This window comes from Squalius cephalus, assembly GCF_949319135.1.
Source record: "Squalius cephalus genome assembly, chromosome: 2".
Taxonomy (NCBI): domain Eukaryota; kingdom Metazoa; phylum Chordata; class Actinopteri; order Cypriniformes; family Leuciscidae; genus Squalius; species Squalius cephalus.
In genome coordinates, this window is record NC_137123.1 from 38,998,258 (window position 1) to 39,012,720 (window position 14,463).

The 14,463-nt window shown below is 37.0% G+C and overlaps 2 protein-coding genes across 9 annotated transcripts in view; one reads left to right on the top strand and one right to left on the bottom strand.

The window, feature by feature from the left end:
* The window catches only part of LOC307145102 (uncharacterized protein), a 590,539-nt gene that overhangs the window by 402,633 nt on the left and 173,443 nt on the right, over positions 1–14,463 (bottom strand). The window lies entirely within an intron of this gene.
* The window catches only part of LOC307145047 (glycerol kinase), a 35,338-nt gene continuing 27,735 nt past the window's right edge, over positions 6,861–14,463 (top strand). For 7 of the 8 annotated variants that reach the window (XM_079847875.1, XM_079847876.1, XM_079847879.1 and 4 more), the window contains exon 1: positions 6,866–7,081. In XM_079847875.1, the coding sequence (XP_079704001.1) occupies positions 6,989–7,081 (93 nt within the window). In that variant the 5' untranslated portion in view covers positions 6,866–6,988. Of the gene's footprint in view, positions 7,082–14,463 lie in introns of all 8 variants that reach the window. The other variant, XM_079847878.1, reaches the window with a different exon arrangement.

Consider the following 14,463-nt stretch of genomic DNA (forward strand, 5'->3'; position numbering starts at 1 on the left):
GCTTCGGTGCTGGCCGCCGTGGGCTTGCTGCATCAAAGCAGAGGATTTCTCACTGGGTCACAGAAGCTATCTCGTTGGCTTACGAGGTGCGTGGCTTGCCTTCACCTCTTAGCATTAGAGCACATTCCACCAGAAGTGTGGCATCTTCTAAAGCTCTTTTTAGAGGAGCACTTTTGGAGGACATTTGTGTTGCGGCAGGCTGGTCCTCTCCGCACACTTTTGTAAGGTTCTATAATTTGGATCTTGACATGACCCCGGGTTCCCAGGTTCTTTCTGTTTGAACTCATCTTGGTCGTTGTCTCATTTATGTACCAGTCATGGAAAGCGCTCTAGCTTGGCGAGTTTGGTAGTCCGTTCCCACTGCGCTATCCGCAGCGTTGAGTGAACCTATGAAAGAGAACGTCTCTGGTTACTTGCGTAACCTATGTTCTCTGAATAGGGAACGAGATGCTGCGTTAGCTGCCAAGCTCCTCGCGCTGCTGACAGTTTTCTTTTCGGCAGAGAAATCTGAGGAGCAGATGGCGCGCGCAAATATGTAATGATGCGACGTAAGCGCGTCGGGGCGGAGCCAGATTGCGCGGGCGCCATCAGCCAATGAATTGGCGTGATTCTATAGGGCTTCAGACAATCGGCACATTCAGAGAATATCCCACTGCGCTATCCGCAGCGTCTCGTTCCCTATTCAGAGAACATAGGTTACGCAAGTAACCAGAGACGTTTTCCTTCTTCAGAAGTGCAACACTCTTTTTTATGGTGTTGTGCAATCATTTTTTCAGAGTTTCGAATTTGTCACTGTTCTCCCAGTGTATTAGTTTGTTTTCCAGATTTGAAACCTTGTAAATGGTGATCTGAAAACTGTGATCTGAAACGAATAGGTGAAAAAAAGTTTTGAAACTCTGAAAACTGAGGTTCGAAAGGGTGAAACTTATTACATTACATTTGCACTTCTATTGCAGACTATTTTTTCAGAGCTGAGTTTACAACACCCACTTTGCGGAGATACACCCACACAGTTGCGAGCTTGCGACTCACGTGATTTTTGGCAGCGTTGTCACGCAGCTCTGCTCTGAAACTCACGGTGCGTGTCCACTGGCGCGGTGCGAGCGGAGCGGAGCGAGCGTTTTCAATTCATTCCTATGGAAGTCGAGCTTCACGCTCGCGCAGTGCATTTTGGGATTGACAGCGGACCGGAGAAAGCGTTGAGAGCGACCGAGAGCGTCAAAAGGTTGGGCAGTTCTCGACTTTATGCAAATATCAAGCGAAAAACGCGGTCAGCAGCCAATTGCTGTGAGGTTCGGGATGTGACGTCTGTTTTGAGAGTTTAAAAATATGCAAATAGTGCTGGAGTTTATGCTGGATTTAGTGCGTAAATCATTTTGTTTACAAATTAGACGCTTTGCAGTTGTTATGTATGTTAAATATTTTATTTTGGATGTGTTCATTGTGATTACATTGGCTGGGTTTATAAAAGTTTATAAAATTGAAAGGATATCTTTGCTTGGTGAATTTGGAAACAAATTGTCTATTTCTAAATGTAATCGCGTGCATCGCTGATGATTATACTGTGTGTGTGTTGTAAAAAACTTAGATTAAACACACTCGCAACAGACACACCCCAAAGCGGAGGCGTTATAGTTATAATAGTGTGTATATGCAGTGTTAGACACTGAGTTCTATCTATTGTTTAAGTGTACTTCACTGTTGGAGTGTCACTGCTATACTTGCATCATAAATATTGTGCATATTTTCAATATTTGCACTTCAGGAAAGATGTCAATAAAACAACAATAAATCTAATATAGCACTTAGTGTTAGGTACGTGCCACCTAATATGGCCTAATAGTCCTAGGAAAGCAACTATCTGTCATTTTACATTGCAGTCATTTAAATGTAAGTACAGTATTTATTATAGCTGTGAGTCATAATACAGTAGTGAAATATGGTAGCCTACTGTTGTGTATAGGGGAAAAGGTAGAGGAATTACTATGATCAAAATACATTTTCGAACCTTCCTTAGCAAGCTAAACATTTTATGACCATATATTTTGTCATATATTTTACATTACATGTTATAAATGTAAATATATTTCACACTTAACATCATATATGTTTGTTATATTTCAGAATATATTTCAAAATGATAAATATAAGTGAACAACAATGCAAATTTCAATGCATTTGGAATATATGGCACATATATTTTTGACACTTTAAAATATATTTCAATATATTTATTTTGTGTATGGGTATGTGGAGTTTGTGTTGGAGTCTGTGTTGTGCTGGGAGCAGGTCGTTTCTTAATGTTATTATCAGACATGTCATAAGTTGCATAAGTCAGAAGTCCATGTCATAAGTTGCAGTGTCGTCGCTGTTGAGTTCAAAGTCAGTAGGCTAGACGAGGAGGCGAGAGGCGAGAGGCTCGGGAGCGCGCGTGCAGGTCACATCACTGGATTTCGCGGTACCTAGCACCTTCACATAAAAATAAGAATACTTGCTTTCCGAGGTAATAGCAAAACCCGCAAAGTGGATCATTTTAATGTGAGATTACAACCCCTTCACACACAAGCAATAAAAAAAGGATTCATTTTAGTAGAAAAGTTACATACAGCACCTTTAAACAAGGGTTTCGTCTATCTCACTTTACCTCAGTATTTCACGTTAGTTCGCTGCGGTTAACGTTAAGTTACCGACGACTCCGCCCGCCTGATGAGCTAACTTGTGTTAAAGAGGCAGAGGAACACACAAACATTATTTTTTTTATCGTTTTAAACTAAAGAATATTTCGGCTAATATAGGTGAACTTAATAATAATAATAATAAATTTTATTTATAATGCGCCTTTCACATACTCAAAGCGCTACAGCATACAGAACAAAATAATCAAACAATCAAACATTACAATAATAAAAAATAATAATAATTAAAAAAAATAAAATAATAATAATAAAAAAAAAATAATAATAATAAAGAAAATCAGTATCAAAAAAAAAAAAAAAAAAAAATACACAGTTTATAAATTAAAAGCTTGACTAAAAAGATGTGTCTTAAGAAGCCTCTTAAAACAATCCACAGAAGCAGCATCCCTGATAGTCGCAGGTAATGTATTCCATAACTTTGGCGCATTACAGGAAAAGGCCCTTCCCCCCATAGTTTTTAATTTACAACGAGGCTGAAACAGAGATAGAGAGCCAGCAGAGCGGAGAGAGCGAGCAGGAATGGATGGAGTAACCAAATCACAAATGTAATCTGGAGCCAACCCATGTACTGCTTTATAAGTTAAAATCAGAACTTTAAAATCAATACGTGACTGAACTGGAAGCCAATGCAGTTGCTGGAGCACAGGTGTAATGTGATGGCATGATGACGTGTGAGTCAAAACACGTGCGGCAGAGTTCTGTATATATTGCAACCTCTTAATAGAGTTTGCTGGTAAACCCACAAAGAGAGAGTTACAATAATCAAGCCTTGACGTGATAAAGGCATGGATAAGCCTCTTTGCATCAGGCCTAGATAGAAACGGTCTAATGCGCGCAATGTTCCTCAGATGGAAAAAAGCAACCTTTGTTATGTTTTTAAAATGAGAATTAAAAGTTAGCTGGGCATCAAAAATAACGCCCAAGTTGCGAACCTGGCCAGAAGAACTTAACTTACTCACCAGTTAATATTATCACAGTGACAGCGACCCAGCCGACAGTCAGGACAAAAGGCATTAAGGCACCAAAACCATTCTGACGGACAGTCAGGAATAAAAGGCAAACCATTCAGACGAAAATAAAACGATAAATCATGTTAGTTTGCTGTTAACATAAGTAAAAACATTTGAAAATGTAATATACTAACCTTTTTGGTGAGTTACATGATCTTTTGTCCGTGCTTTAACTGCCACTTCACCCCACAAAAAAACACTTGAAAATAAATCTCTCTTTCCATTGGTCAGTTTTTCGCGGTCAAGTTCACTATTGTAAATTTATTTACAGTAGGGAAGAAGTACAGTAGTGACCATATATTTTCCCATAATCCTTTGCCGTTTACACAGTAACATACTGTATACATATTTTACAGTATCTTACTGTACATATATTACAGTAAAATACTGTTCAAATTACAGAAACCCGTTACAGTGTATGGCCTATACACTGTAACGGGTTTCTGTAATTTGAACAGTATTTTACTGTAATATATGTACAGTAAGATACTGTAAAATATGTATACAGTATGTTACAGATGTGGAAGCAAAATCTGTATGACTCCAGAATTTTCAGAGAGTCACATTTATGCACATTATTTGAATGTGTTAAGGGAAAAATTTTAATATCAAGCTCACTATTTTACATACATTTATTCTGAGCCTAACAAAACTGAATTTTTCCATTATACAGGTGCTTACGACGGGATCCTGCTTGGTGACAGGGGTTATGCCTGCAGGCAGTATTTCATGACGCCATTCCCTGACCCAAACCCCGGACCACAAACCCGTTTCAATGCAGCTCTAGCCAGGACAAGGGCACGCATTGAAATGACCTTTGGCCATCTAAATGGAAGATTTCAGTGTCTGAAAAGTCTGAAGGTTGCACCTGACAGGGCCTGTGACATTATTGTTGCATGTGCCATACTCCACAACATTGCCACCATCAGAAAGCAGAGGACCCCTGTGGTGGAGGTGCAGCCTGATGATGACCTCCAGCCAGTGCACTTGGACCAACCTAGTGGCAGAGCTGCATGGGACAGAATTGTGGAATTTTTTGTACTTCATTAAATTAATAATAAAAGACAAGACAATGTGCTTAGTTCCTTTGGCTTTTCTTGACAAAGAATAATTGAAATAAAACTTGTGATAGTCATCTTTTGCCTGCAAGAAGAGATATTGTTATGCAAGGTCAGCAATAGTACTCTGTGTGAAATAGTGTAGCACTTACTCTTAAGTTTCTTTTGAAGCAACTCAATCTCTAGTCCCAGTTTTTTCTTCAAGGTGTCAAGTTCTATTTCTCCCCTTAATTTTTGTTTTTTTTTCAGGTCAAAATAAGTTTATATAGGGTATGGATATTGCCCTGTGCCATTTTTGGATAAAACGATAAATCATGTTAGTTTGCTGTTGACATAAGTAAAAAAATTGAAAATGTTTGTTTTACATAAAATAGAAATAATATACTAACCTTTTTGGTGAGTTACATGATCTTTTGTCCGTGCATTAACTGCCACTTCACCCCACAAAAAAAAACACTTGAAAATAAATCTCTCTTGCCATTGGTCAGTTTTTCGCGGGTGTTGGGGAAAAGTGTTGGGGTAGTGTAAAACTGCACAAAAGAAGAAAACACAATGGCATTACAATGAACTACACTAGGAAAAAATGTGATCAATAACTCATGGCAAAATATTTTTACATTAAGTTCAGCAGTTTTCACCTTCACAAGTCAAAGCAATTGATCACTACTCAAAAGTTGAGATGACTGTACCAGCCATTTGGATTATAGGCCTATACTTAATTTAATGCAGCAACAAATTATTTTACAGTGTAGCAATTAAATATCATTTACCAGTAATTAAAGTGTTGCTGCTACTGGTCCCTGGCTTTTGGTCTAAGAAAGAGCTGCCCCCAGGGATGCCCTCCATGGGTCGGTTCACATTTAACCCAAGGGCCAGCTCTTCTGCCGGGGTATAATATGGGGGTGCAGGACCACCATCTGTTTTTTTTTTTCTGCTCAGCCTTTTTCTTGGTTGCTGTAATAAACAGACAAACAAATCATTTAACAGTGTTTTTGTAAAAGAGACTAAGAACAGTATTAGTAGAATAGATGACCATTTTGAAGAATATTCTTGCACTTCACTTTTACTTGTTCCCATGTTCTATGGGTCTGAGGTGGCTCTGACATTAAGAAATTATGAAATTATTAAAATCATTGACAGGTGACAAGTGACAAGGGACGGGTACTATTTAAAATTGTGCATTTCTCTGAATTTACAAATTCTTGGAAACATTTAGGATAATGTAAGTACACAATTGAAAGAAATATATAACACTGTACAAGTGTTTTATGGATATTTTGATACAAAATTCTTACATATTGTACCTTTAAAACAATTTGAAAGTGAGAAAATGATGACAGAATTTTCATTGGTTAACTACCCCTTTAATAAATGTATTATTGTTATCTTGTTACAGGTCCATCTGATCTGTTCATTTTGTATCTTAAGTATTTAATTTAATATTGTCAGTATTTTACAATCAAATTTATTTTTTAAATAAGAAGATACTGTTTATCTAAAGTTAAACAGTTCTGCACTTTTGCATGTATTTTTTTTATTATTATTTTTTTTTTACCAAAAGCAATTAAAGTGGTTAACTTGTTTAAAGTAAATGCATTGTCTGCTGGTTAATTTAGCTACTTTCAGTACACCACATTAGTACTGTAAGAGTTTGAATATTAAAGTGCAAACACAGTTACTTTACTTAAATATAGTTACTTACTTTTAATAAAGTAGGCCTAAGCTACACAGTTACAACTAATAGGCTACAATTGATAGTGGCCACACTTTGATTTATAGTCTAGTTATTTTAGATGTATAGTCTGCAAATAATCAAGTATTGACAATATAGTCAGTCATATTGGCGGCACAGAGGGGCCCCCAAATAAAATTCTGCTTAGGGCCCCATAAAGACTTGGGCCGGCCCTGAGTGCAGTAAAAGAAGGCACTGATTGTATTCTAATTTATATGATATTATGTTACATCATTTATTGCGTCTGTGCAATTTGACATTTTATTACATTTATACTTAAAAGTATAAACTCCAAAGTGTAGATTTCAAAGTGATAGCTATTTCATTAGAAAAACACTCCTCCCTCACGGGGCATGTCTACGTCATCATCATGGCGTCAGTGCCGCGGAGAAGTCTGAGCATAGAGTCTGAGCGGGAGCGAGGGCGGAGCGCAGAGGCGAGTGTCCAGTGTTATATTTCTGGCTGCTGTTGTCACTCACGCTCACTGATTCAATGAACGGTATAATGGCTGCATCGTCGAACAGAATCATGCTGGGCCCCCTTGTAGCTGCTATCGACCAAGGCACGAGTTCTACACGTTTTCTGGTAAGTCGCACCTTGAGGACATGTCATCTGGTTGTGGTGGAGCTTACTGAAGTGGCTCGCATACAGACAGAGATTGGAGAGTCCTCCGTGCCCTTGCCAACATGTGCCGGCAGATCAAGATGCCGAAGCCGGTTTAGCAGGAGTTTTGATTGCTTTTAGTTTCTGGGTCTGCTTAGTCTTCCGTATGATGACAATTAAACATAGGCTAGTTGAATCTTTCTAGTTAGCTTTCTGTTTACTCCTTACTTTGTGTCTAAAAATAATTATTTTAGTGCAATCGAAGGGATATTTTGACACTAGGCAAGAGAACACGTTCATCCCAGATTGGTAATAATCTACGTTTTACAGTTACAATGTTTGGATTTGAGCAGCATGACAAAGTTCAAATGTTTTGCTTAAAACCAAGTTTCAATTCCCACTTTAATATGACAGCTGTATTTATGATGTTTTTTTCAGAACTTGACTAAATGACAAAGTCGATCACACGTTGGACAGTTTCTCCATACAGTATATTGTTTGTTTAGTTGTGTTGAAGGATCCAGATAGATCCGCACATGAGTGCTAGGGGGCTGTGGAAATGTTTAGAAAAAAAAAAAGTCTAAATAAATTAATGTAAAAAAAGTTATAATAATAATAATAAAATAAATAAATAAACACAAATAAATAAATATAGCTGCAAGCAGCCATTATCGGGGCCAAGCACAAAAAAGACGATAAGACATGCCAACATGGCTGGGAGCGTCAGACCAACTGCAGCAAGCAGCAATTAAAGACATTTAAAGATGAATTTAGGCAAAATGGCTGAAAAGTCATATACATTAACTAAAAATGTGATTTAATGGATTATCACTTTCGACCAATAGGTGGCACAGTTACGAAATTGATGTGGTGTGGTCAGGGGCGTAGCAAGCTTTTCAAAAGTGCGGGGGATGGATGTGGTTTGTTTATTAACAATAAAAACGATGAATACAATGACAGGTAAAAAAAGGTATAACATACAAGATATAAAAAGCTTCCCATTTAAATGAGTGATACTAGAAAAAATAAGTCAAAACTCTGTTGTGAAAATACACAACAGTAGACTTGCTAAAGAATCAGAATCAGAAATACTTTAATAATCGTTATTAAGTAATATATACTACTGGTCAAAAGTTTTAGATCGGTAAGATTTTTTTATGTTTTTAAAATAAGTCTCTTCTGCTCACCAAGGCTGCATTTATTTGATAAAAAACAATAATAATAAAAAAAAAGTAATATTGTGAAATATTATGACAATTTAAAATGACTTTTCCATTTGAATATATTTTAAAATGTAATTTATTCCTCAGATGAAAGCTGTATTTTCAGCATCATTACTCCAGTCTTCAGTGTCACATGATCCTTCAGAAATCACTCTAATATGATGATTTTATGCTCAAAAAACATTCATTATTATTATCAATGTTGAAAACAGTTGTGTACAATTTTTTTCAAAATTCTTTGATGAACAGAAAGTTCTAAAGAACAGCATTTATTTAAAATAGAATATTTTCTAACATTATAAATGTCTTTACTGTAACTTTTGATCAGTTTAACTCATCCTTGATGAATAAAAGTATTGATTTATTTTATTTCTTTCCCCAAAAAATAAAAAATAAAATGAAAATTCTTACTGACCCCAAACTTTTGAACGGTAGTATTTAATGTTACAAAAGCTTTAGATTTCAGATAAATGCTGTTCTTTTGAACTTTCTGTTCACCATAGCATCATGAAATAAAAATGTAAATAACTGTTTTCAACACTGATAATAATCATAAATGTTTCTTGAGCATCAAATCATCATATTATACTGATTTCTGAAGGATCATGTGACACTGAAGACTGGAGTAATGACGCTGAAAATTCAGCTTTGATCACAGGAATAAATTACATTTTACTATATATTCACACAGAAAACAGCTGTTTTAAATTGTAATAATATTTCACAATATTACTGTTTTTGTTTGTATTTTTAATCAAATAAATGCAGCCTTGATGAGCAGAATACTTCTTTTAAAAACATTAAAAATCTTACCGATCTAAAACTTTTGACCGGTAGTATACACACACACACACACACACACACACATATATATATATATATATATATATATACAGTGAGGAAAATAAGTATTTGAACACCCTGCTATTTTGCAAGTTCTCCCACTTAGAAATCATGGAGGGGTCTGAAATTGTCATCGTAGGTGCATGTCCACTGTGAGAGACATAATCTAAAAAAAAAAAATCCAGAAATCACAATGTATGATTTTTTTAACTATTTATTTGTATGATGCAGCTGCAAATAAGTATTTGAACACCTGAGAAAATCAATGTTAATATTTGGTACAGTAGCCTTTGTTTGCAATTACAGAGGTCAAACGTTTCCTGTAGTTTTTCACCAGGTTTGCACACACTGCAGGAGGGATTTTGGCCCACTCCTCCACACAGATCTTCTCTAGATCAGTCAGGTTTCTGGGCTGTCGCTGAGAAACACGGAGTTTGAGCTCCCTCCAAAGATTCTCTATTGGGTTTAGGTCTGGAGACTGGCTAGGCCACGCCAGAACCTTGATATGCTTCTTACAGAGCCACTCCTTGGTTATCCTGGCTGTGTGCTTCGGGTCATTGTCATGTTGGAAGACCCAGCCTCGACCCATCTTCAATGCTCTAACTGAGGGAAGGAGGTTGTTCCCCAAAATCTCGCAATACATGGCCCGGTCATCCTCTCCTTAATACAGTGCAGTAGCCCTGTCCCATGTGCAGAAAAACACCCCCAAAGCATGATGCTACCACCCCCATGCTTCACAGTAGGGATGGTGTTCTTGGGATGGTACTCATCATTCTTCTTCCTCCAAACACGTTTAGTGGAATTATGACCAAAAAGTTCTTTCATGACTTACATGACTTTCTCCCATGACTCCTCTGGATCATCCAAATGGTCATTGGCAAACTTAAGACGGGCCTTGACATGTGCTGGTTTAAGCAGGGGAACCTTCCGTGCCATGCATGATTTCAAACCATGACGTCTTAGTGTATTACCAACAGTAACCTTGGAAACGGTGGTCCCAGCTCTTTTCAGGTCATTGACCAGCTCCTCCCGTGTAGTTCTGGGCTGATTTCTCACCTTTCTTAGGATCATTGAGACCCCACGAGGTAGGGCTGTGCAATTAATTGAATTTCAATTTCAATTTCGATTTTTGCTCCCAACGATCACCAAAATAGTATAATCGAGTAAAAACGATTATTTTGCCATTTTCTGTTTTGAAGGAACGCTCTTATTTTGTCTTGTGTTCTGAATGACGCGCGCACGCGCACATCCGCCCTTCCCGATGCCGTAAACTCTCTCAGCTTAAATGTTTAAACTGATAAGACTTAAAAAGAAGTGAAAATGATAAACTTTAGTTACGATGCAATGCTGGCCCGATTGTACAAGTGACAATTCCATCATGTCCCGACTCATAAACGTGAATGTGTAGTTTCGACGCTTGCCTTGTCCAGCGCATTTTGAGAGACAGAGAGAGAGAGAGACGCATCACCGCTGAACACTCACGCGGTTTGTGAAATTGCGTCTTGGAGAAAGTTTTAAAATTATTGATTTGATTTTATAATCTGTGTGGATTCATTTAAGATACTCATACAATCTACATGCTAAAGTGAATCAATGTTTGTGGGGAATTTCCCGCATTATAAGTGGTAGACCTGCGGAAATTATTAAAATACTCATTGAAGTATTATCTGTTAGCCTACATTATTTATTTTAATAGTTCAAAAAGTACAATGTTCACATTTCGATTTTTAAGAATTGTTGAAAGGTGTCTTTGGTAACACTTTACAATAAGGTTCATTAATTAGCATTATAACTAACTTACCTTTGTTAAGAACTAATAATGAACAATAATTCTACAGCATCTTAGTTAATATTAATTTCACCATTTACTAATACGTTATTAAAATGAAAGGTTGTATTTGTTAACATTAGTTAATGCACTGTAACTAACATGAACAAACAATGAACAGCTGTATTTTTATTAACTAGCATTAAAAAAGATTAATAAATACTGTAACAAATGTTTTTCTCATTGTTAGTTCATGTTAGTTAATACATTAACTAATGTTAACTAATTAACATTATTGTAAAGTGTTACCGTGTCTTTTTAATAAATGCAACACGTTCCCAGTCATGTGAAATAATCGTGTTACATAATCGTGATTTCAATATTGACCAAAATAATCGTGATTATGATTTTTCCCATAATCGAGCAGCCCTACCACGAGGTGAGATCTTGCATGGAGCCCCAGTCCGAGGGAGATTGACAGTCATGTTTAGCTGCTTCCATTTTCTAATGATTGCTCCAACAGTGGACCTTTTTTCACCAAGCTGCTTGGCAATTTCCCCGTAGCCCTTTCCAGCCTTGTGGAGGTGTACAATTTTGTCTCTAGTGTCTTTGGACAGCTCTTTGGTCTTGGCCATGTTAGTAGTTGGATTCTTACTGATTGTATGGGGTGGACAGGAGTCTTTATGCAGCTAACGACCTCAAACAGGTGCATCTAATTTAGGATAATAAATGGAGTGGAGGTGGACAGACTAACAGGTCTTTGAGGGTCAGAATTCTAGCTGATAGACAGGTGTTCAAATACTTATTTGCAGCTGTATCATACAAATAAATAGTTAAAAAATCATATATTGTGATTTCTGGATTTTTTTTTTTTTTTAGATTATGTCTCTCACAGTGGACATGCACCTACGATGACAATTTCAGACCCCTCCATGATTTCCAAGTGGGAGAACTTGCAAAATAGCAGGGTGTTCAAATACTTATTTTCCTCACTGTATATATATATTGATTCGCGGATTAATTGCACAGCTTAACCATCATAGAGTGAAAGTTTATCATTTGCATGTGTTTTTAAGTCCTGTCAGTTTAACAGGGCGCATATATGAGAGAGAGAGAGAGAGAGAGAGAGAGAGAGAGAGAGAGAGAGAGAGAGAGAGAGAGAGAGAGAGAGAGAGAGAGAGAGAGAGAGAGAGAGAGAGAGAGAGAGAGAGAGAGAGAGAGAGAGAGAGAGAGAGAGAGAGAGAGAGCTCACATTCACCCTCTTCTAACAACACGAGCGCCGTCTTGCTCTCTCTCCCTCGCGCACATTAATCAAAATAAATTGACACGATGGTGTCGAACAAAAGAAAAAAAAAACTATCCAGTGATGAAATGTTTTCTGTGTTGTCAAATCTTGTGCGATATCCTAAACTGCCGAGATAATTACACAACGCGTAACACGTCCGATTCGCGAACTAATGATTCATTTGAACCGATTCAATTTAATGAATGGTTTAAACAACTGACCTGTCCAACACTGAACTCACGAGACGTCTGAATTGGTGTATAAAAAAATCTGTAACACTTTACAATAATGTTCTATTTATTAAACTATTTAACTATATTAGTTTTACTATTACTAAACTGCACTTCTACAACATTGTTAATTTCAACATTTAGGCTATAGCCTACATTATTGAAATCAAAAGTTGTACAGTATTTGTTAACATTAATGCACTGTGAAGTAACATTACCAAACAATGAACAGTTGTGTTTTTATAAACTAAGATAAACAAAGATTAATACATATAGTAACAAAAGTACTGCTCATGGTAAGTTCATGTTAGTTAATATGTTAACAATTCAAACCATATCCTAAAGTTACAAACAAATAATTTACTCTAATTCAAATAATACTATTTAAATTATTAAATTATTTTAAATGATGTTTAAATCATTTAAAATGAGAATGTAAGTGTGCTCACCCCATTTTTGTTTGTAAGAAAAAATTAGATTAGATTTCATATCGCAATATATATCGCAGAAAAATAAAATATCGCAATGTCATTTTTTTCCCAATATCGTGCAGCCCTAATATATATAATATAATATAATATAATATAATATAATATATATATATATATATATATATATATAAATAAATGCAACCAACAACAACAACCAACTGACCAACCGAATTTAGCTAACGTTAGCTGCTGAACAATATCCCAATTAGCATTAGTCTAAAAAACGAAATATATTACCGAAAACACTCGACATGTCAACAAAACATAAACAGAACATCTTCCCAAAAACATATCAAGCTTATTTAAAAACCTCAAAAGCATAAACACTCATTCAAAGTACCTGGAGTTCCCGCCTCCTCAGCACGAGCTGACCAATAAAACTAACACACCAAGAGAGGCGGGACTTAAGGCAGAACAGCCAATCATCAGCCGGTCACACTCAAAGCCTGTGTCATGTTTGAGAGGGTGGGGGAGAGGAGGCAGCCGCATCGAGCGCTGACACAGAACAGCCAGAGAAACGGAGGAGCGACTGTAGTAAGGCCTTTGTGCAAAACTGCAGAAAAAGTGCGGGTGTTGAACCCTCTCAACGGGAAAAGTGTGGGTGTTAAAACAGCCACATCCCCCACGGGTGCGACGCCCCTGGGTGTGGTTAGAGTGAGGTGACAATGACACATACACAGGGTGGCAAAATGTCAAGGCATTGCAGAGATAAAGGGCCCTATTTTAACGATCTGAAACGCAAGTATCAAGCGCAAAACGCAAGTAACTTTGTGGGCGGGTCTTGGGCGCTGTTGCTATTATACCGGCGGGATAAATGACTTGCGCCCGACGCAAATCTAAAATGGGTTGGTCTGAAGTAGCTTCATTATTCATAGGTGTGGTTTGGGCATAACGTGAAATAAACCAATCAGAGCGACATCTCACATTCCCTTTAAGAGCAGGCGCGCTTGTTCTATAGCGGATTCCTATTATAACGGCGGATTTGCCAGGCGCACGCGAGGAGCGGTTCACAGCTGTAGCGACAATGACTCTGTTTTAGGGAATTATTAGCTCAAATGAGGGGGTAATATTCATAAGATGATGAATATATCGCATACACAAATTAAATTATCCCAAATAGGGAATAGGTCAAACTTCACCGTATTTTAATAATTAATACGATTACTCGTAGTAACCATTAATAGGTAGGTAAAATTATATCATTGATCAGGGGAAATTTGGATAGAATTCAATATTCAGTTATCACGCAAACTGTCCGTCCAGCGGACCGTGTGCACACTTCTGTATAGAAACCTATCGGCCTGTAAACAATGATCATAACCTTCCTATGGCCACAAGGAACGATATTTTCGTGTTTTAGACAATTTAGAGATTGTGATAGTAAAATCAAGTAGAGCTGTAACTTAGATCAAACTTTCAGGGACTTCAGTAATGGAACGATGAGACAGATTCAATTCAAAAGATTATGGAATTTAATAAAGTAAACTAAAGATTACACATACTATTTCAATCACGCAGGAGTAA